Genomic DNA, 21259 nt, shown 5'->3' with positions numbered 1-21259 from the left:
AGACCTTCTGTCCTCGCACATACGAATCATGCTCCATTCTTTTCCCACGTCTTTCCTCGGTCTGTTCCTTTCATTATCACGTCACTTTATCAATTAATCATTTCGGATTAAATAATATAATCTTGGGCATTACATAAGTGTTAATTTTTGGGATATTCTGGTAGCCAAAATGCTAAATTCGAAGCATGAAAACAACAATAATAGAACAATACACGAAAGTAGGATCTTGCAATTGGAAGTATAAATATCGATTATGTAAAACAATAAGAAACTAGTAAATCAAAAGAGAGGTCAGTACGAAGTACACTGTACTTAAAACAGATTTGTCTTATCCGATGATGCTTCGAGGTTCAAGACAAATAACTATTTCCCAAAATACAATGACAAAACCATGAGAAACTTAACACGATGTAACTACATCGACGAACTGAAAACGTACATTTACTTGATATGAAAACTTACGGAAATGCAAGAGAATATTTGAGTGAGAACTTGAGTGTGTTTGCAAAAAAATTATTTTTATCTTTGAATTAAAGAAATCAATACACAATTTATAAGCTCCAAAATGCAGACTAAAAGTCATGCAAGATTAATTGAGTTAAGCTCCAAAATGCAGACTAAAAGTCATGCAAGATTAATTAACTCAATTAATCTTGCAATTAACTCAAGAATATGAGGAGTCAAAAGTCTTCAATTAACTCAAGATTTGAAAAGCCAAAAGACATTTTCACAATCACGAGCCACAACTAACTCAAAAATATGGAGAGCCAAAAGCCACTCCAACATTTATGAACCATCATTTTCATTTAAACTTTAAATTTAATTCAAATTTTCAGCAATCCTCTATACATGAATGAAAATTGATACAAATCTTGATGATAAAGTTTTGCAGTTGAATCCTGGATATGATAAAAAGATGATACGCTTTGAACATTTCCTTGTGAAATATATTTGCTTTACTAACTGACCAATGGACATGATGTCTTTGAACTGTTCTGTCGTTTATGTAAAATAAGATATACTTCACATATAAATCTCTCTGATACAATTTTGTTCTCATGATTATGTTCATTTTTTGTCATGAACACACGTCTGCTTCTGCGAAAGGGTCTGGAATTGAGCCTAATAATTCTTTCGAAGCGGCTCCATTTCTCTTTCAAACAGGTGATTCTTTATTGCTGTTCATCAGAATTATTAAAAGACATATGCTTATCCTCAACATTCATTGTTTCATAATATGAATGGACTAGGAATAACTCCCACATGGATCCACCTGATCAGTATGATTAGGTTGTCTCATGAACCTAGTTCTTGGGATCTCCAGTCATCGCAAGTTAGGTTTTTCTTCGCACCAATTTATTCTATAGGTTTAAGCCTCATTCCCCTTGAAGATTTCAAAACTATCTGTTTAATCTTTTGATTAGAGGATCCGCTATATTATCTTATCCTTACATAGATAACATAAATAGCTTCGGTTGAGAGTAGTTATCTAATAGCATTGTGTCTACAACATATATATCTAGACTTATCATTATAAATTTTGTTTTGCGCTCTTCCAATTGCAGATTGGTTATCACAATGTATACATATAATCGACACAAATTTTTCCCACCTTGGTTCATCTTCTGAGAATTGACATACTCATTCAGCCTCTTAAGCACATTTGTCAAGAGCTATAAACTCATATTTTATCGTGGATCTGGTTATTACAAGTTTTTTAAAAGATTTTCACACAATATTGCACATCCTAAAATGAATACAAATCTTCTTGTAGATATTGAGTCTTTCATATCAGATATCCAGTTTGCATCACTGTATCCTTCGATAACAACGAGATATCTGATATAGTGTAGTACATGGTCACGAGTGTATCTTAAGTACCTTAGCATTATGATAATTGTTTTCCAGTGTTCAAATCCTGAATTACTCGTGAATCTACTCAATTTTCTTACTGCATAACCTATGTATGATCTTGTACAACTTATTAAGTACAACAGACATCCAAAGACTCGAGAGTACTCTAATTGAGAGATGCTCTCACCTCAATTCTTTTTTAGATGTTGACTTGTATCTATCAGAGTTCTAGTCGATGCTGAGTCATCTTTATTGAATTTCTCAAGGATTTTGTCCACATATTGTGACTGAGTTAGAACTAGCGTTTTTGATGTTCTATAAATTTTAATTACAAGGCATAAAATGACAGTCATTTTCAATATCCCTTGCATATGTTTCTCGTATTCAATGAAATTAAATCTACTTTCTATTACGATTTTATAAAATTTTTATGTCATTGTTTTGGTGCTTGTTTTAAACCATATAGAGACGTCACAAGTTTATAAATCTTATTTTCTCGTCTAGTTATAGAAATTTTCAAGTCGTTCCTTATAAATTTCTTCTTCTAAATCTTCATTTAGAAAAAATTTCTTTAAATCTATTTGCTGTACTTCAAGATTCCGCAATGCGACAATCGCATGTATCACTCGAATTGAGGTTATTCTCGTTACCGGAGAATAAGTGTGAAAGTAATCGAGTCCTTCACGTTGACGGTAACCCTTGACTATCAGACTGTCTTTATACTTATTATTATTTCATCTGATTTTATTTTTCATTTGAAAATTCATTTATATCCTAGTGATTTTTTTTAGAGAAAGGTTCACTAATTCTCATGTATGATTTTATAAAATGGATTCTATTTCAGAATTTATATTATTTTTACATTGAGGTCCCTCAGATAAATTACCGAAATAGTGCTCATGCATGCATATAAATATATCAAGAAATAAAATAACAATTTAAATAAAATCACGTCGAGTATTAAAATTAAAATTAATATTCACATATTTAAAAAATATATGATATTATCAATATATATATATATATATATAAGGATATCAAATAAGGTAATGTATAGAACAGTATAATATGTGTATGTGTATATATATAATATTTTGTGTATATAATTATTTATACATACATATTATGTACACATATAATTTGTATATATGACACATATATAATAATTTAATGTATGCATATTTAAAAATATAATTAAATATTTCTCTAACAATAATTAAATGAAAATTATGGTATACATCTCGATAACTAAAAACTTATGGACGACGTGTTTCATCAATGACCAAATCTTCCATTTATCGTCAAATTTATTCATGACAAAAAAATTACGGACAACTTATGTTTTTTGAGTTACATGTAATTTAACAAAAATAATTCATAATATTAAATTTTAGAAATTATGAAATATACCTCAAAAACTAGAAATCATAAAAGTAACATACATACATTTTGATACTTCAAATCAAAACAGAAACAGTCGTTAATTGGAGTTAGCGACTGTTCCTACCAGCCTCTCGCGACTCTCCGCAAAGTAGAAATCCAGGCGTCCATACAACACAAAGAGTCGTACGAGCAAGATACATGAGTTATATGCTGCTCGTTTTTAGGTAGACAGTGTGGAGTGATTGTCGGACGAGTCATCTTGGCCCAGTGAAGTCTTCTGCTTCCTGTCATTCCTCCTATCCCCACCACTTCCCGCTACTCTTTCTTCTCGACTGTCCACCTGTCAAACAAAGACATTCCACTTTTTCTTATAATTCACACATATTTTTCCAATACATTGATGCATAAACATTTCTCCCACAATTGAAAACGACGACTCGATATCCAAAGGAGCCTGTCCCAGAAAGATGGAGAAACATTACCCCAGGGCAGAACCTTTGGACTTTAGTATCTTGGGCTTTCAGATTGCCCGAGCTCATTTGAGAGGAGTTCCTTTTGTTGGAACAATAGGTGTCAAAGTGAACAGTGTGGGGCGATGAAGAAGATGTGGGAGAGGCAGCAGAAGAAGAAGACGTGAAGGACTTAATGTCACTCTCGAACATATCATTGAAGAGCTCTTGCAATTCTTCGAAACTCATGTTTCCATTACCCTGTCAAACCATGTAACTAAAAATGAAACATCACGCCGTGATTCAGCTACTCAATTGATAAAATAAAGTATTTCGTGTTGGTAACCAAAACATAACCAAAAAATGAACGCAATCTTTAGGTCATTTGATAGTCAGAATTCAACTAAACTATTGGGTTCAGCACGATGATGGTTCAATAGCAAGTTGTATGATGTTCAAGAATCGAATCATCGGAAAAATATGTCGAAAATGACAGGTAAAGACACCAAGAATATATAATCCACTTTTCAACAAAAAAAAGGGATCATTTCCAACAACTTCTATACCCTTCTAAGCAGGACCACACTTGGATGAGATGAGGGAGGCAAAGTGAAATAGGCCAGTGGCAGAGCATCGGTAAACTAAAGAAAGAGGTGACTCACATTGGCCTCATGGCTGTTCATCATTGATACCATTTCATCCAAGAAATTTACCATACCCTCCTGCATCGAGTCACGCAGAAACATTAGCTAATAGAAGCATATGAATGAATATCCATCTAATGTTCAAAAAATGAATACAAACATGCATCACATTTCCTAAAAACACACAAAATGACCATGATCGCAAATGTTTTTTTTTTTAAAAAAAAGCAACTATCATATTAGCCGGAAAAGGACCCGACGGAAAATGGGATAAGCTAAACAGGTTGCAGTAGCTAAGAGGTGTACCATAAATGCAGAAAATTATTGAATTCTTGATCACTCATTTGAATACAACATATTCAAAGGGATCACATGAAATGAATGGTCCAACTTATCTGTATATATACATATCATGAGCTTACATTTTCGTCATCTTGGTCGTCAAAATCAAGGATTCCTAAGTCATACAAAAACCTTCGGTTGGAGTCTGAAAGCACTGTTCCAATTCAAACAACAAAAACATCTTCAATCAAACATTACTTAAAGCAAAATTATTATATAAAAAAGACTCGAAAATAAAAATAATAATGAAAAAAGACTCCCACAAACAACTTTGGGTTGGTGAATAAAGGTGCTTGGATGGGATTTTTCAGAAAAAAAAAACACCTTAAAAAGCCAGAACACAGAAGTGAGAAGCCAGAATATCTAGCTTTCGAAAACTTCTAATGCTTTGAGAAATTTGACCGAAAAAAATAAAGGAAAAAAAAAAACCATTCTCCCTATTCAATCCAACTTATTTATTTAAAAGATGCATCGGATTCAAGTGCTGTGAATGCCAATATCCGAATCAAAGAACAAATTATTTTTTTTCTAATTCTTGAACAATAGTTCACACTTCACAGACCACAAGTTCTTGAGTAACGATTGGGTCGAGGGAATGGAAGATTTCGCCGTCACACACACACTCATGCACATACAAAAAGAGAAGACTTTGAAGAAATTTGACTGGTTTATGACATGCATCAAGTGGCTTTCTTCGAATAAATTGAAGACAAAAAGACGAAATCAATCACCAGAATAAGCTTCCTGAACGGCCTGAAATTTCTTTTTTGCTTGTTCCACGTGCTCTGAATTCCCCAACGCAGAGCAGCGATCCGGGTGCCACTTCTACATTATTGTTAAACCACAATTTGACTCCAATCAAACAAGTCTCAGAAAGTGTCTGATTAAAAAATTCAGAATGGAAATATCATGCAGAGTTTATTCTCTAAGTTCACGACAGCATATTTCCCCAAGACAATTAATGTGAAACACAAAACGAGTGAGATACACGAGAAAACAGCACAAGACATCTAAATCAAGAAAAACAGAGCCATTTTCACGAAATCTTCACATGAAAATCACACACAAAAAAAAAAACGAATATAAAAAAAAACCAGAAACAAATTCATCTTCAAATCCCGACCAGTGCAAGCTTCTTGTACGCATTCCGCAGCTCCGCTGTTGTGCATTCCTTCTTCAACTCCAAAACCCCATAAAAATCAGTGCTTTTATCTTCCCCGTCCGCCATCGTACAGCACACCTAGAGATATCCCGCAGCAATCTTTTTTTGTCGACAAATTACAGGAATTAAGATCCCACTCCGAGCCAACCCTTTTCAATCCAAAGCCCAAATCGCACATGCAACACGCTAAAAACATATAATTTACAGCTAATCATGATAAGAATCGAAAAATGTCTAAATGGTCGTTACATCTTTGTATAACAACAGCACACGGAACCTTAACATTTTCCAGGAGCTTCTGATCTCTACAAAAGCCTCTAGAGTCTAGATACAGATACAAATCCGTGTATATATATTGAACGAATCAACTTTTATTTATTACTAATATAATTCATAAATATTATGTATGACACACAATTTGTTTTCAAAGTTCTTTATTTAATTATATTATTTTATAGATTAATTATTTTTTACAATTATACAATGTGAAATTCAGAAAACACTCTATTACACCAACTAAATGCATTAAAAAGACAATTTTGGTGTTAGAAAAAAAATATTCAACAAAATATATTACTATTTGAATTTCTTGTTTTATTAATATGTTGAGTAGGTGACGGTCTCACGAATCTTTAACTATGAGACGGATCAACCCGATATTCATATAAAAATAATAATACTCTTAACATAAAAAATAATATTTTTCATGAATGACTCAAATAAGATATCTGTCTCACAAAATACGATCCGTAAAACCATCTCACACAAATTTTTACTTAATATATTAAATCCGGACCCCATGATAAAGATGGTAACTTTTTTGCTAAATATAGAAAAATTGTTTAATTATGAATTGAATAAAAAAGAATATATGGGTTGATTCTTGATAGAGATTGAGGTAACAGATGAAGGGTTAAGATTGGATGGAGTGGATATTTGTATACTAGGGATTGTATCCAGAGTTCTTTATGAACTGATTGGGTATGTCTTCTTGTACTTTGTCGGGGCAGATTAGATGAAAGAATCGAATAACATCGTACCACCCCTTGTATAAAGGGAATATCTCATCCTACCTCATGGCTAATGTCCCATGAGAAGATCAAAGGCTCAAATTTAACCATATATATGCGGGGTCCACCAAATTCTTTAAAATCAACGGTCCAGATCCTGTGGAGGCAGTGCCCCACAGATAGCATGGACAGAACCTGTATAAAGAATGATTTTTTATTATTATTATCATTATCATAATATGGTATTTTGTTTTCCTTTTATTTTGTTTTCCTTTTATCAAAATACTATGTTTTATAAGATTTTATCAAATTATAAAAAAATCAAAAAAATAATAATCTTAAAATTAAAGTGTACATGTATTAAATTTGAAAAATAAATTATTAAGTGTTTTTGTTAATGTTATTATTATTATTATTATTATTAATGTATCTTTGATGTTAACATAACTATTTTTTATTTTTATTAGCGGCATGCTTCCAATATTAATATTTTTTCTTTTTTTTAAAAAAAATTTTAATTGTATGTTGTCAATATTAAAGTGGTTGTTTTACTTGTATGCTTCCAAAACTAAATTATACATTGATATATTTTAAATATAAAAACATTCAATTTATGGTGAAAATATAACAGCAATAAAAAAAATACAAAGTTGTTCATCATGATACAAATATCGAACACAAAATATGAAGAAAAAAACGTGGAACACAAAATACAATAGTTTAAAACATATTTTGAAGTTGAATTACATTGTGCATCTACAAAATAAAATTAACATTATGATTGAGTGATATTGAATTGTGGCACAATCTTGCAAAATACACAAAACTATGAAACACAAATAATTATATATTAGTTATGTATGTATGTGAGAAATCGTAGTCATTGTTAAAATTGATATTGACTAACTGAAATAGTGGCTTTATTTATTTATTACAAATTAATTGTTAAATAATAATGATGTTTTTTACATTTTAAAAAAAATAATGATATCAATAATAGAAATATTTTTGACAAAAATACTATTGTGTTTCTTGTCTTTTCCAGTCTTTTTTCATCGCTCGTGTTCCCAGATCCAAAATGATCTATTTTGGAATCAATAAATCAACACAAAGATATTTAAAAAACTATATTAAATAATGTGCATTACCGTAGAATTAACATGGAGAAAAATTTATAGTATTATTGTCTTGATGCATTTTCTCGTTGAAAGCATCGTCTATCTCGAATAGTAGGTTGGTCCATCTCATTTCGAATTCTAGACGTTTTATTCCTCTCTGCTCTTCGTCTCTGACGTCAGACTGGATTGTGGTGTAGCTCGAATGATGGTGTATCCTAATAATGATCATCTTGAATAGTATAAAATCATCCTTCATATGTGTTTACGTATTCGCGCATATGGAACCATGGCTGCACAAACGTAAAAGGATCTATCTCAATGTGTTTTGCCGTACAAATTGCATTGAGAACAAGAAATTCCAAAGATTGTCCATTTTTCCCAAGAGCATTCATGCATTTTTAGTGTGGCAAGTTGGATATGTTTACCTCACTTTAGATGCCCCATGGTTTTCACCGCTTGCCTGCTTAGCTTTGATCTTGATCCGGCTCACACTTTGTTCGTTGTGATCTTGCTTGTCAACAAAGGTCCTTTAGATGAACGTTTTTGAATAGTGACTTGAAATTAGAACAAATATGTCTAAGGCAAAAATGTTGTGCACCACGTGGAAGATCAAATTGGGTGTTCTTTCAATAGCACTAATGATGGCATGATGTCGAGATAAGGCAAACTTCTGATAGCCCATGAATAACATGCACACAAAAAAGATCCAAAAACCATTTCCACATCATAACTCTCCTTATCCACAAGTGGAAACACCAAAGTTAGAACCTGATTGTTGGCATCTAAACCTACAAAAATAAGCATATTTTGTTTATATTTCGTATATAAATTAGTGTCATCAATGCTAATAATTTTACGACAATATCAGAACTCATCCACACATGATCAGAATGTCTAAAAAACTTAGTTTAAAACTTTTACTGTTGAGTTGCATGTTGGAAAATGCCTCAACTCAACATTGTTCCTGGATTGTACTTCATAAGAACACCCATGTATGTTGGCAAAGTGCGAACAGAGTTCTCCCATGTGTCATACACGTTTGCAACAGCACACCTCAAACTATATCATGTCTTGGCATATAAATTTCATAATCATATTTGTCTTTGATAATTTGCTTTATATATTTAATCTCACAAGATGGATTAACAGTTAACAATACCAATGAAATCAGAGGCAATCATGTTTTTGTCAAAGTTTCTGTTGTCAATCTCAACCTGGCAAGAGATACATGTGTATCGATAATTATATTTAGTAATATTAAAATAATTCAAATTTGCTTTCAAACAAGCCCGAAGGCCTCATCAACAATTCATGCTGGATGACCTATTCTTGCTACATACTTTTCATATAGTCAGCATGCTCTCAATAATACGATTTTCACATCTTACATATCTAATATAAAAGTCTTTAACAACTACGATCAATACTTTTTTGTTTCTAAAACCATGTTTTTATGTAATTCTCCGGTCTGGAGATTGTAGAAGCTAGACAAACTAACAATCAAACAATAAGCTAACTCACATTACTTAAATTCAAATTTAAATAATTACAAGACCAAAACATAAAAGAAACAAATTTAAAGGACTATTTTGGTTGTTAATCTATTTTCCATTTGTAATGACATTTTGAAACGACGACTTCGTATCTCAATTTCAATTAATATTTGAGTGTATTTATCTTCCATCTGATTATAACCATCAAAATCATAATCCTTTAATTCTTATCTTGATCATTTTTTCCCAGTTCATTATCTTCCTCAAATTTTGTAACCACCAAATCTATAACTCCTATGATTTAGCTTTTTATTAAATATATTTTTTTAAAAAAATTTCAATTTGATCGGGTATCCAAATGTTAATATTTGATTGGAAAATTATATAAATATATATTCAAATAATAATGTATTTAAAGGATAATATAGAATTTAAAAAGAGGTAAATATCTTTTAAAATTTAAACATGTCTGATTTTACCACATCTATGAAAATTATAAGTAATTAAATAAAAATTAGAATAACATCATTAAAAAAATTAAAAATATAAATACATTACAGAAACTCAACACATAATATTAATTTACAAGCGCAACCCTTGTGTCATGAAAAATAATTTATAATAGTAAAAGTGCACACACGTTACATGTGTTATTATTATTTTTTTTAATTTGATCAAATAATACTAAACAATTAACACGAAATTATTTTCAATTTAGAAAATTTGTTCAATTTAAAAGAGAAGTTTTGTTTATATTATTTTCTATGTAAAATATGGAATGATTTGAGAAGATTTTTAGCAGGACAAGAAAGATAATTATAGAATTAAATAATTTTTATCCTCTAAAGTAAGATAATTACTCTAAATATCTTACAATTAATAATATAATATAGATTTATATTTTCTTTATATTATATCACATTCTAAATAAATACCATAAATATTCACGAGTGCAACCCGCGGCAAATGTTAATATCAATATAAAATATAGAATTTAATAAATTACAATTCATTTTGTTTAACCATTAACATAATCGTTTTAGCTTTTAAATTTAGCTAATTATACATCACACAAAACAATTAAATAAATTTAATTTTAAGGTCAATTCTGGAACAAAAACAATAACATTTTAAATTTGAGTTTTGGTATGGAAATTTTAAAATAGGCAATTAGACAAAATAAATATTATCTCAAGTTTTTATATATAAAATTATTTATCAATTTTTTTTCGTAACTTTCCCACTACCCAATTTAATTCAAGTATGACGAACTGGTGGGTGCTATTTTTCTGGAGATTGATCCATCAGTTGGAACATGGAATTCAGTACTGGAAAATATGGTCCATTCCAATTTATTGAATAAGAGGATAGATGGGTACCCCCAGCTCAAAAGAAAGAGAGTTGTGAAAAGTGATGTTAATCTCTTCTTTCAATTCCAATCTTTTCCACACCTGGATAATTGGATTTCATCTTAGAAATTTGTACAAAATTTTGAATCAGATGCTATTTACCTCAAACAGTGCTCCAAGAAAATTGAGATGTATGTATCGAATATTTTTTCTTGTTATAGTCATACATTGGACCGGTGGCGTTCACATACTGTAAACCAGTTCGACATTCTCCTTGATAATCTCTAAGCAACAATTTTGTCAAGTCTGGGATCTCAATGCTTTTATCCAGTCAACTTCAATGTGAAAATCGCCTGGACCAGACTTAGCACCTGGAAATCCACCTTCTGCATTGACTGACAGGGATAAACCAACTATTCGAGCTGGGTTCATCTCTAACTGTGCATCAATAACATTACCTCTCCATGTGGGGAGATATCGAGCAAGAGGAATCTGCATCATAAAGGTGATGCAATTAATAAATATAATATATATGCAAGTTGCTACCATCAATTCACTGCCATTTTAATTTATAGGCAAAGTTCAGATCGATCTTGCTTCAACTTGTCTTCTGGATAAGACCAGGTCGAAGCCAGCACTTGAAGAACTGGGTAAATTCTGTTTGGTCTTTAGACAGGGCTCCATTATTATCAATTGTATATTTACCTCAAACAAAACAACAGACGTAAAAACTTCAATAATCCACATGAATTCGTAAGTTTTTGTTGAAGGACTTCATCCATGTTTTCAACTATTTAACTCTGAGAAATCCAGAGAATGGAAAACTGAAAAGAAGGTTAGGCTCTATCGCAAGTATGCATCTAGATATGTCTGTTCTGTGCGAACAACAGCCATCGAGTTCATAGTTGGAATGAGCACGTGTATGTATGCATGCAATAGCAAGGGAAGGGAGGTGGAGACTTGCCTTTGCGATATACCAGTTGTCCTTGGGCACAAAAACAAATGCTTGCCATGAGTTATCTTCCTGTTGTCCAGGAAAATTTACCCAATTTTCAGTATAAATCTGCGAAAATAAATAAAGGTTCAATAAAGCTTGGCCCTAGCCATTTTTACTCATTCATTCGTACAAGTTTCAAAGATTGCAAGCATGGCAGACACTTCCTTTTTTTTCTTTTATAATTTATAATGTGCAAGCTTCGGATAAGAGCGAAGTTACTCACAGTAGAAATGTAGCATCTACCATCTCCTTTAAGTTTAAGTGCTATAGTGTCATATGCATCCAAATCAATGAAGCCATCAAACTGCAGAAACAAGGACAATGTAAACTGACAACCATTGATATAAACTGGGAAAGACACGAAATTGCGTCCAACGAACACCTCCAAGTTTAGTTCGTCACAACATTTCCTAATACTCCAAATATGCAACAATACTAGGTAATATCATTCACCTTTTTAGATCGCATTCCACAGAAACCACTTCTACTAATATTCCATTTTGAACTTTCATTGATATCCAATGAAAGGTTCCCTGAGAACAGTCCTATGAGATACACCATAATCAATTGAAGGTCCGCAGTTATAACTGGAATTTAATGGTCAATGAACTAAACACAAATAATAAACCTGTATAATTTACCATAAGAGGAACGAAAGAGATATTTATGGACCTGTACAACTGGACCCATTTACAGGGTTTTGAATCTCCAGTGATGCTGATGATAAACCTGATCAATCAGTTCAAATCAGTGATGAGTACTTGAGAATTCTATATATTTAACCCATATACACAAGAGAGAAACCCAAACACAAAAGACTAGCTTTTGAAAAGGAAGAATCCCTCATGCTTATTAACTACTTCAGATTTTATTGTGGAACTCTTGAGTAGCTGCCAACTCTGAACAATTTGCACCAGCACATTAGTAATCGGTACATGCATCTCAATCCAGCCGATAAACCAAACACAAGCTGCATTACCGATATAGACTGATGGTAGCACTTTCTCAGCCCCCTTTCAACACTCTCGGAAAGACAACCAATATCATACCATAAACCCAAAAGGAGGGCCATACCCAAAAGATTAGCCTTCTAGGCGGGAGAGCCCTTTAAACTTAACATCGCTGCACATTCTATACTAGAAAATATATGGACACATAATCATCTTTATATCTGTAGTAGCAAAATTTCATTTTTTGAAATGTAACCATAGGGAATTAGCAAATTTGGACTAGTATATATTCAAGTTGCAAATTTAGTCCTGTATTTATGCTCTTATTTACAAAATTAGGACATGTCTCTAGAAACATTACATTGTTTAGCTGTGTATATATGTTTTGATTGGCAAAAAGTTGATCTTGTATCTAATAAAGTTTCAAATTTAGCTCCATATCTGCTTCAATTACCAAAATCGGTCATATGTACAAAATAATTTCAACTATGGATGTTTAATTTTCCCCAAAGTTTAATATATGAAGTAACCTTTTAGGTTAAATCTTTATTTCTAAACGTCAATGAGTGTCAATACAATATCTCCAATAAACACGTTTAAGATATGCATGTATGATATGTAAAGATGTTAAAATTTTCTTATTTTAATTATTTAACACTTCATCTAATTTATTAAAAAAACTCACTATTGAAGCAAATACGAATTATTATATTTTACTGTTAAAATGCTTTTTAGATCGACAAAATAATTGTAATCATGTACAATAATATTAAAGTTATTTGATTTTAAGTTTTTAGTGGCCTAAAACATTATTGCAATTTATAAAATTATAACTAGTATATGTTTCAACACGAAACCATAAAAAGTATGTAAATGATGACATGAATGATTACGATTAAAAATTTTAATATCAGAACATACTTAAAACTTATTAACTAAATGTGATCAATATATATTTACTTTAATTTATGCAATTTTAATGTTCTAATAGTAAAAAAAATCTTCAAAAAGTTTGTCAACATTATGCAAAATAAAATATTTCATCCGATAAATCGAAAAATTCAAAACTAAACACTAATTTATATTTCCTGTATGTGAGACCGAACGGATTAATTGGTGCATAAATAGTAGGACTAAAATTGGAACTTTGATCGACATAAAACCAATTTTGCTAAAAAAAAGCACAGATATGCTACTAAATATGCAATGCTAACAGACACGAGAATAATTTTCCAACCACAGCATAGATATGAGACTAAATTTGCAACTTGAACACATACAGAATTAAAAATAAGCAATGCTAATCTGCCAATCATAGCATAGATATGAGATTAAACTTGCAACTTGAACACATACAGAATCAAAATAGAAAACTCCACAACAAGATTGAAAATTTTCCATTTTTATTTAATTTTTCTAGGAAAGACATACTCCACTGTACGTAGAAAAAAAAATCATATCCAAATTTTTTCTTGTTTATTAAAGAATGAGCTCATGGTTTATTCGCACATCCGGGGAAAAAGAAAAGAGAGAGGGCTTAGTTGCTCCATGATTTATGTTTCATCTTCCGTTTCCTTTTCGATTATTTCGAGAAATCTATCCATCAATACCGAATCTTTTTTTTCCCACAAGTCATGTATGTCACCATTATAAGCTACAAGAAATACACGATTAAATTATCTTCGCCGGAAAAAAACACTACAATGAAGTTTAATTAACTTTTAACGGAGTAGCAGAAAACTTGGGCATATCCATACCTCCATATTCAGAATCTGAATACAAGTGCCACCTTTTAAGCTCCTCTGCTGAACTGAAATTGAAGATATATTTTTCATTTGGAGGAACTAAGTCTTCAAGGTTCCACGACAGAGCTGCAAGGCGTAGAAAAGTTGAAAACAGCTATCGAATTCAAACAACAAAAAATTCAAATCAGAAGAAAACTGAAAAATCACACAAATCTAGACGAAAACGGACGAGGTAGGAGCGATCAGGAAATCAAATCACATACCTCTTTTCGTGGCATTAACAGAAGCTTGCCACAATCCGCGAAACCTCGACATACTCCGATAATCTATGAAGAAAAGTTTAGAGTAGAAGCACCTGGGAATCGAAATGGATCCGCCCCTGCCACCGCTACAATCTGGAAGCGTAAAGCAAAACGGACAAACGACACCGTTTCGAGAAACAAGGTTTACCGGCCCGTGTGAATCGGGGCAGTCTCCGTCGGGTCGGGTTTGGACCAGTTTTGGTCCATCAAATCAATTAAACCAAGAAGAATGAATCGGGCAGATGCAAAAGCCCACTTTTTCATTTATGTACTTAAATAAATCATATTAAAATTCTATTTTATTGTGTGGGTTGAAAATTAATATTCAAAATATGTGTATTGAATATTTGAATGTTGAAAATAAGAGTTGTAAATATTGAAAATTAGTGTGTGATCATATATGTAATGATAATTTATTTTTGGATTATTTGTAAAGAAATTCTATAAATAGATCTGTCATTTGTGAAGAAAATCACAATTGAGCATAGAGAAAAATTTTATAAAGTGTGTAGTTTTGTAAATTTTGAGAGTTTGAGATTTTTATTTTTTACCATAAATTTTTACTATTTCATAACACTTTATCAGCACAAAGCTCTAAAAGTCCTCCATATTTTTCCAAACTCCAAAACAGAAGAAAAAGGTAACAAAAGTAATAATATTTATTTTACTGTTTATTTATTTATTGTGTATATATTTAACATATAATATAATATTATTCAGAAATAATAAAATAAATTTTTCAAAAACTTGTTATAAATCCTGGGAGGATGTTAAGACGACATCCCACACTCCCGGTAAGGGATACGACAAATATAAAAGCCTACAAGGTTTTTAAACAAAATAACTTATGACACCTCATTATAATAATGTGATATGATATACATAATTATTTAAACATGACTAATATTATATACATCATATTATTACCATAAAATTATACAAATACATACATTTATTTTTTTGTACACCAACGGTCATAAACTGTAACAAAACGACTAGTTTTGGCCCTATAAATATGATCTCACAAACAAATTCAATGACTCCAACTTTCTCTTCTTCTCTAAATAATTATTCTTCATCAAATTTTCGAAAAAAGAATAAGATGGCTTTCTCAAGGTTATTTTTAATTATTTTGGTTATCATACTCACGAGTCTTGTATTTATCGGAGAATATCTTCTTCGTGTGTTTTCTATATTTTTACGAATGATTGTACTTGTTGTTGATCCATTGCTTTGTATTGCAATATTCATTAATTAATAAAATGCATCGTAATTTTTTTTAGTATCACCATGTCAAACTTGGCAAAGCTCGAATTCATTGCTTTTGATATTACGGGGAAAAATTATATGTCATGGACTCTCGATGTAGAAATGCATCTTGAGTCATTAGGTCTAAATGAGACCATAAAAGAAAATGACATATCCACATCACAAGAAAAGGCAAAGGCCATGATATTTTTTGCGTCGACATCTCGACGAGGGAAGTTATACTTCCGACCGCCATAGATGAACGGAATACGTTGAGATTCCAAGATTTTAAAAAAGTCGGTGATTACAACTCGGCGATGTATAGAATAATCTCGCAATTGAAATTTTGTGGGCACGAGATTACTGAATTGGAAATGCTTGAAAAAATATTTTCCACTTTTCACGCATCGAATATAACTCTACAACAATAATATAGAGTGCGTGGATTTTCGAGATATTCTGAACTTATCATCTGTCTCCTTGTGGCGGAAAAGAATAATGAGTTGTTAATGAGAAATCATCACGCACGACCCACTGGTTCAACGGCATTTCCTGAAGTAAATGTCGTAAGCAAAAATGAATTTAAATCTGAAAACCAAAATCAAAGTTATAGACAAGATTTTGGTTGAGGACGAAATCGAGATTGAGGTCGTGGTCGTGGACGTGGATGTAGAAGTGGTCGTGGTCGAGAACGCGGCCGTGGTTTTGAAAATAATCGAGATAGTTATTTCTATAACTCATCTCAAAAGAGTGTCTCAAACAATCCACTAAAAATGCATCATGATAATATGAGTGTTAATGAGAATCACTCAAAAAGATTTGAAAGTTCTTGTTTTAGATGTGGTACTCTAGGACATTGGTCCCGTATTTGTCGAGCCCCTGAGCACATTTGTAAACTTTATAAAGAATCAATAAAGCGGAAAGAAAAGGAGACCAACTTCACTTAACATAGTGAACCTTTGAGTGATTCAACTCATTTTGATGCTGGAGATTTTCCGATTGATTTCTCGGACAATGATCAATTTGCTGATGGAATAAATATGTAAAATATTTTATTTTTCCATGTACTCATATGATAATGTTTTATCGTGTGTTATATTTTACATATGTATTGTATTGTATTTTATTTTTATAAATGTATTGTCAGTAATTTTATTTCATTGCATATTTTTTTTGAAGTTCAAATATGGAAAATGCTATGAATAAAGCTGAAGTTTGCATACCTGATAGTGGTAAATCGTACACTATCCTCCGAGATAAAAGATATTTCTTGGAACTAAAACCAACAAAAACAATGATGAATACAATATCAGGTCCTGTAGACTTGATTAAAGGTTGTGGTAAAGCACAATTTTTGTTACCTAATGGTACAAAATTTTTTATCAATGATGATTTGTATTCACCACAATCGAAAAGAAATTTTTTGAGTTTTAATGATATATATTTCCATGGGTATGATACTCAAACAATGAATGAAGTGAATGAGAAATATATGTGTCTTACCACATATAAATCAGGAAAAAAATATGTGATTGAAAAACTACCAATGCTCCCTACTGGATTGCATTATACACATATAAGTCACATTGAATCAAACATGGTAGTTGATAATTCTTCAATATTAACCAATTGGCAATGATCGATTAGAACATCCTGGTTCAACAATGATGCGAAAAATTATAGAAAATACACATAGTCATCCGCTGAAAGACCAGAAGATCTTTCAGAATAATAAGTTTCAATGTAAAGCATGTTCTCTTAGAAAACTTTATATAAAACCATCATTAGCCAAAATCCAAACTGAATAACCAATGTTTCTTGAACGTATTCAGGGTGATATTTGTGGACCAATTCATTCACCATGTGGACCATTTAGATACTTTATGGTATTGATTGATGCTTCCAGCAGATGGTCACATGTATGTTTATTGTTAACTCGAAATGTTGCATTTACAAGATTATTTGCTCAAATAATAAAATTGGGGAATCAATTTCCCGATTATACAATCAAGAAAATTAGACTTAATAATGCTGGTGAATTCACTTCTCAAACTTTCAATGATTATTGTATGTCTATGGGAATCATTGTTGAGCATCTTGTTGCTCATGTGCATACACAGAATGGATTGGCTGAATCATTGATTAAACGTCTGCAACTGATTGCTAGACCAATGATTATGAAAACAAAGCTACCTATTTCTATATGGGGACATGCAATTTTACATGTCGCTGCATTAATTTGCATCAGACCAAGTGCATATCATAAATACTCCCCATTGCAGCTTGCATTTAGTAAAGAACCAGACATTTCTTATCTGAGATTTTTTGGATGTATGGTGTATGTGCCTATTGCACCACCTCAACGAAAGAAAATGGAACCTCAAAGAAAGATTGAAATTTATATCGGTTATGATAGTCCATCAATCATTCGATATCTTGAACCTCAGACAGGCGACGTGTTCACAGCACGTGTTACTGATTGTCATTTTAATGAGGAATCTTCCCAATGTTAGGGGGAGACAAGAAACATATCGAAAAGGAAATTACATGGTATGTATCATCATTGTTACATTTGGATCCAAGAACAAAACAATGTGAAAAATATGTACAGCAAATTGTGCACTTGCAAAGAATATCAAAACAAATACCAGATGCATTTACAGATGCAAAAGAGGTAACTAAATCATATATACATGTTGTAAATGCTCCTGCTCGAATTGAAATTCCAAAGAAACAAATTGAAAAAACTCATGATGTCATAAAAAGCCTGAAGCGTGAATGGCCAGTCGGTTCCAAGGATAAAAATCCTCGAAAATGAAAATTAATAGAGAAACACGATGATCACAAAATAGAGAATGATGTTCCTGAAGAAATACATGATTATCACAAAATAGAGAATGATGTTCCTGAAGAAACACATGATGATGAAAATGTTCTGTCAGAACCACAAACTGACGAGAATCATGAAATCTATATCAATTATATTAATACTGGAAAAATATGGAACCGAAAAGATATAGAAGAAATTGATGATATATTTTCTTATAATGTGGTAACCGACATCATAAATGATAATGAAGATTATGAACCAAAATCTTTTGGTGAATGTAAAAATCGGTAGGATTGGATAAAATGGAAAGATGACATCCATGTTGAATTGGATTCGCTAAATAAACGTAATGTTTTTGGACCAATAGTCCTTACACCTGAAGGTGTAAAACCTGTTGGATACAAATGAGTTTTTATTCGAAAGCGAAATGAGAAAAATGAAATAGTAAGATATAAAGCTCGACTTGTTGCACAAGGTTTTTCTCAAAGGTTTGGAATTGATTATGAAGAAATGTATACTTCCGTGATGGATGCAATTACGTTTCGGTATTTGATTAGCTTGGCGGTATCTGAAAATTTAGAAATGCGTCTTATGGATGTTGTTACAGCTTACTTATATGAATCACTTGATAGTAATATATATATATATATATATGAAAATCCCTGAAGGTTTTAATATGCTTGAAGCACAAAGTTCAAAACCCAGAGAATGTTATTATGTGAAATTACAAATATCATTATATGGGTTAAAGCAATCCGACCAAATGTGGTATAATCGGCTAAGTAATCACTTGATGAAAAAGAGATATGTAAATAATTCAATATGCCCTTGTGTTTTCATTAAGAAAACAACATATGGATGCGTATTTATTGCTGTATATGTTGATGATTTAAACATCATTGGAACGAATAAGGAAATTCAAGAAGTTGTGTCATACTTGAAGAAAGAATTTGAAATGAAGGATCTTGGAAAAACCAAGTATTGTCTGGGTTTACAAATTGAACAAAAAGAATGTGGAATATTTGTTCACCAGAAAAATTATACAGAAAAAATCCTTAAACGTTTTAATATGGATAAATCAAATCCTTTAAGTACTCCGATGGTTGTTAGATCATTAAACATAAAAAAGGATCCATTCCGTCCATGTGAAGATGATGAAGATATTCTTGGTCCAGAAGTACCATATATAAGTGCTATCGGTGCCCTTATGTATCTTAATAATTGTACAAGGCCTGATATATCTTTTGCCGTAAATTTGTTGGCAAGATTTAGCACATTTCCAACAAAGAGAAACTTGAATGGAATTAAACATATATTCCGTTATCTACGAGGAACGACAGACTTGAGACTTTTGTATTCAAAAGATGCTAATCCAAGTATAATTGGTTATGCCGATGCTGGATACTTATCTGATCCAAACAAGGCACGTTCTCAAACTGGATATGTATTTACTCGTGGAGGCACTGCAATTTCTTGGCGTTCACAGAAACAGACACTCGTAACAACTTCATCAAATCATCCCGAGATTATTGCACTACATGAAGCAAGTCGTGAATGTGTCTGGTTAAAATCAATGACCCAACATATCCAAATCTCATGCGGATTATCATTCGATGAGAAGTCTGTGATACTATATGAAGATAATGCTGCATGTGTTGCTCAAATGAAAGAAGGATACATAAAAAGCAACAGAACTAAACATATTCTTCCTAAGTTCTTCGCATTCACCAAGAAGCTTGAGAAGAATAAATATATTGATGTTCGTCACATTCAATCAAGTGAAAGCTCATCAGATCTCTTCACAAAGACACTTCCTACGACAATATTCAGAAAGCACATATATAATATTGGGATGCGCAATCTACGAAATTTGTGAAGAATTGTTCATGTCAACATGAGGGAGAGTTTACGTGATTGCACTCTTTTTCCTTTACTATGGTTTTTATCCCAATTGGTTTTTCCTAGTAAGGTTTTTAACGAGGCAGTATAACAACACGTAATGAAGACAATCATTATGATCATCATCACAAGGGGGAGTGTTGAAAATTAATATTTAAAATATGTGTATTGAATATCTGAATGTTGAATATTTGAATGTTGAAAATAAGAGTTGTAAATATTGAAAATTAGTGTGTGATGATGTATGTAATGATGAATTTATTTTTGGATTATTTGTAAAAAAATTCTATAAATAGATCTGTCATTTGTAAAGAAAATCACAATTGAGTAGAGAGAAAAATTTTATAAAGTGTGTAGTTTATTAAATTTTGAGAGTTTGAGATTTTTACTTTTTATCATAAATTTTTATTTTTTCATAACAGTTTGAGACATTTGTTATTGTATATGTATTTTCATAGCCCCTCCAACTCATTAGTTTTTGCTA

The 21259-nt window shown here is 31.6% G+C and overlaps 2 protein-coding genes across 5 annotated transcripts; both read right to left on the bottom strand.

Moving 5' to 3' along the window:
- Positions 1 to 3253: 3253 nt before the first annotated feature.
- Positions 3254 to 6231, bottom strand: LOC142553674 (chaperone protein dnaJ 6-like). Of its 2 annotated transcripts, none has more exons than XM_075664106.1 (6): positions 5796 to 6231; positions 5404 to 5497; positions 4753 to 4826; positions 4349 to 4408; positions 3741 to 3947; positions 3254 to 3577 (listed from the first exon to the last, which is right to left on the bottom strand). In XM_075664106.1, exons 1-6 carry the CDS (start codon positions 5898 to 5900, stop codon positions 3458 to 3460), a joined length of 660 nt encoding a protein of 219 aa, XP_075520221.1. In that variant the 5' UTR covers positions 5901 to 6231; the 3' UTR covers positions 3254 to 3457. The 2 variants fall into 2 exon arrangements, with proteins under 2 accessions (XP_075520221.1, XP_075520218.1); XM_075664103.1 differs by having other exon boundaries at positions 3259 to 3577; positions 3720 to 3947; positions 5796 to 6221.
- Positions 6232 to 10776: 4545 nt separating this feature from the next.
- On the bottom strand, positions 10777 to 14991 carry LOC142553673 (putative complex I intermediate-associated protein 30). 3 transcript variants are annotated; one of them, XM_075664102.1, is made up of 8 exons: positions 14760 to 14991; positions 14509 to 14622; positions 12474 to 12530; positions 12255 to 12346; positions 12025 to 12105; positions 11769 to 11867; positions 11263 to 11296; positions 10777 to 11190 (listed from the first exon to the last, which is right to left on the bottom strand). In XM_075664102.1, exons 1-8 carry the CDS (start codon positions 14809 to 14811, stop codon positions 11105 to 11107), a joined length of 615 nt encoding a protein of 204 aa, XP_075520217.1. In that variant the 5' UTR covers positions 14812 to 14991; the 3' UTR covers positions 10777 to 11104. The 3 variants fall into 3 exon arrangements, with proteins under 3 accessions (XP_075520217.1, XP_075520216.1, XP_075520215.1); XM_075664101.1 differs by having other exon boundaries at positions 10777 to 11296; positions 12255 to 12334; positions 14760 to 14988; XM_075664100.1 differs by having other exon boundaries at positions 10777 to 11296; positions 14760 to 14984.
- Positions 14992 to 21259: the final 6268 nt, after the last annotated feature.

This window comes from Primulina tabacum, chromosome 8 (assembly GCF_025594145.1).
Source record: "Primulina tabacum isolate GXHZ01 chromosome 8, ASM2559414v2, whole genome shotgun sequence".
NCBI classification, from domain to species: Eukaryota; Viridiplantae; Streptophyta; class Magnoliopsida; order Lamiales; family Gesneriaceae; genus Primulina; species Primulina tabacum.
Note: the sequence above shows the minus strand (reverse complement) of the source record. Positions and strands in the feature narration are given on the sequence as shown.

What these genes read in the sequence shown, in the direction of transcription:
- LOC142553674 (XM_075664103.1), bottom strand. Translation starts at nt 5,900, where the DNA reads ATGGCGGACGGGGAAGATAAAAGCACTGATTTTTATGGGGTTTTGGAG. An exon ending in CGTACAAGAAGCTTGCACTG is followed by an intron (nt 5,498 to 5,795) that starts GTCGGGATTTGA and finishes ACAATAATGTAG; the next exon opens with AAGTGGCACCCGGATCGCTG. An exon ending in ACGACCAAGATGACGAAAAT is followed by an intron (nt 4,409 to 4,752) that starts GTAAGCTCATGA and finishes GACTCGATGCAG; the next exon opens with GAGGGTATGGTAAATTTCTT.
- LOC142553673 (XM_075664100.1), bottom strand. Translation starts at nt 14,811, where the DNA reads ATGTCGAGGTTTCGCGGATTGTGGCAAGCTTCTGTTAATGCCACGAAA. An exon ending in AAATGGGTCCAGTTGTACAG is followed by an intron (nt 12,347 to 12,473) that starts GTCCATAAATAT and finishes TGTATCTCATAG; the next exon opens with GACTGTTCTCAGGGAACCTT. An exon ending in ACAACTGGTATATCGCAAAG is followed by an intron (nt 11,297 to 11,768) that starts GCAAGTCTCCAC and finishes TTTATGATGCAG; the next exon opens with ATTCCTCTTGCTCGATATCT.